A 1,128-nucleotide genomic window follows, 5' to 3' on the forward strand; every position below is an offset into this window, starting at 1 on the left:
CACTTCCCGCCAAGGAATTGCAGATTACTCTTAAGAAGATTAAGGATGAAGAAGATGACGCTAGAGGAGAAATATTTGGGCATTTCGTTATTTCTAAAAAGGAAGAAGACAATCTGTTTCTCATCACTCGTCGGCAATGTAAAGAATCGTCTTAAAAGGTATCACGGTAAATTTATGAACCAACCTGGCAGATCTGTGATAGTGAAGCATGTTTTAAACTCTCTTCCATATCACACCATGGGAGTTTTTAAAATACCCAGTAAAACAATTAAGGAAATAGACAGTGTGCAAAGAGATTATTGGTGGAACAAGGAAAAAAGTGGAGGTTTATATATTGCAGGTTGGCCTAGAATCAGTAGAGACAAGGCTACAAGTGGCCATGGGTTTCAGGGATATTGCTTGCTTTAATCAAGCTTTATTGGCAAAAGCTGCATGGAGTCTGTGTCAACAGCAAGAACAACTATGGGCTTCAACACTTAAACAAAGATACTTTCCAGCGACATCAGCTTTGCACGCAAATAAGAAGAAAGATTCAACATGGGCATGGCAAAGTATACAGAGTAGTATGGACTTCGTCATAAAACATAGCTTCTGGATTGTGGGAAACGGAACAAATATTCAAACCTGGAGAGAAAATTGGATACAGGGTATGCTCAACCCACCAATACCAACTGTTAGTGGTGATTATCAGACTAGGAGTTTTAGTATAATTGTTCTTCCTTGAAAACCAAGGAGAGACCAGGAGATATTTATATTTATGTGTACACAGAATATCTTACAGGAATATCTTACAGGATCACATATTTGAGGAAAGCCTAAATACTCATTACACTAGTTTCCTTATCTTACAGGATTCTCATAACTACCTATAATCTTAGGATATCTTCGGTGTCGTCATAGTATCCTTGACACGCCCCCTCAAGCGAAATTCGGTGACAACAAGATTGAGCTTGTCTCGTAGAAGTGTAAAACGTGGAGTAGAAAGTCCCTTGGTTAGAATATCTGCAATCTGGTCTTGGGACGAAATAATACGTACAATGAGTTCTTTCTTAGAAACCATGTCACGTACAAAATGGAAATCGATCTCAACATGTCGACTGCGAGTATGGAAGACCGGGTTTGCAGTTA

At 38.9% G+C, this 1,128-nt stretch overlaps 1 protein-coding gene across 1 annotated transcript; it reads left to right on the top strand.

Annotated features, from left to right (window-relative positions):
- The first annotated feature begins 379 nt into the window (after positions 1 to 379).
- Positions 380 to 724, top strand: LOC113324124 (uncharacterized mitochondrial protein AtMg00310-like). The gene has a single exon (XM_026572458.1). The coding sequence runs from the start codon at positions 380 to 382 to the stop codon at positions 722 to 724; it is 345 nt and encodes a 114-aa protein (XP_026428243.1).
- Positions 725 to 1,128: the final 404 nt, after the last annotated feature.

The sequence above is a fragment of the Papaver somniferum genome, chromosome 11, assembly GCF_003573695.1.
Source record: "Papaver somniferum cultivar HN1 chromosome 11, ASM357369v1, whole genome shotgun sequence".
In the NCBI taxonomy this organism is placed as follows: domain Eukaryota; kingdom Viridiplantae; phylum Streptophyta; class Magnoliopsida; order Ranunculales; family Papaveraceae; genus Papaver; species Papaver somniferum.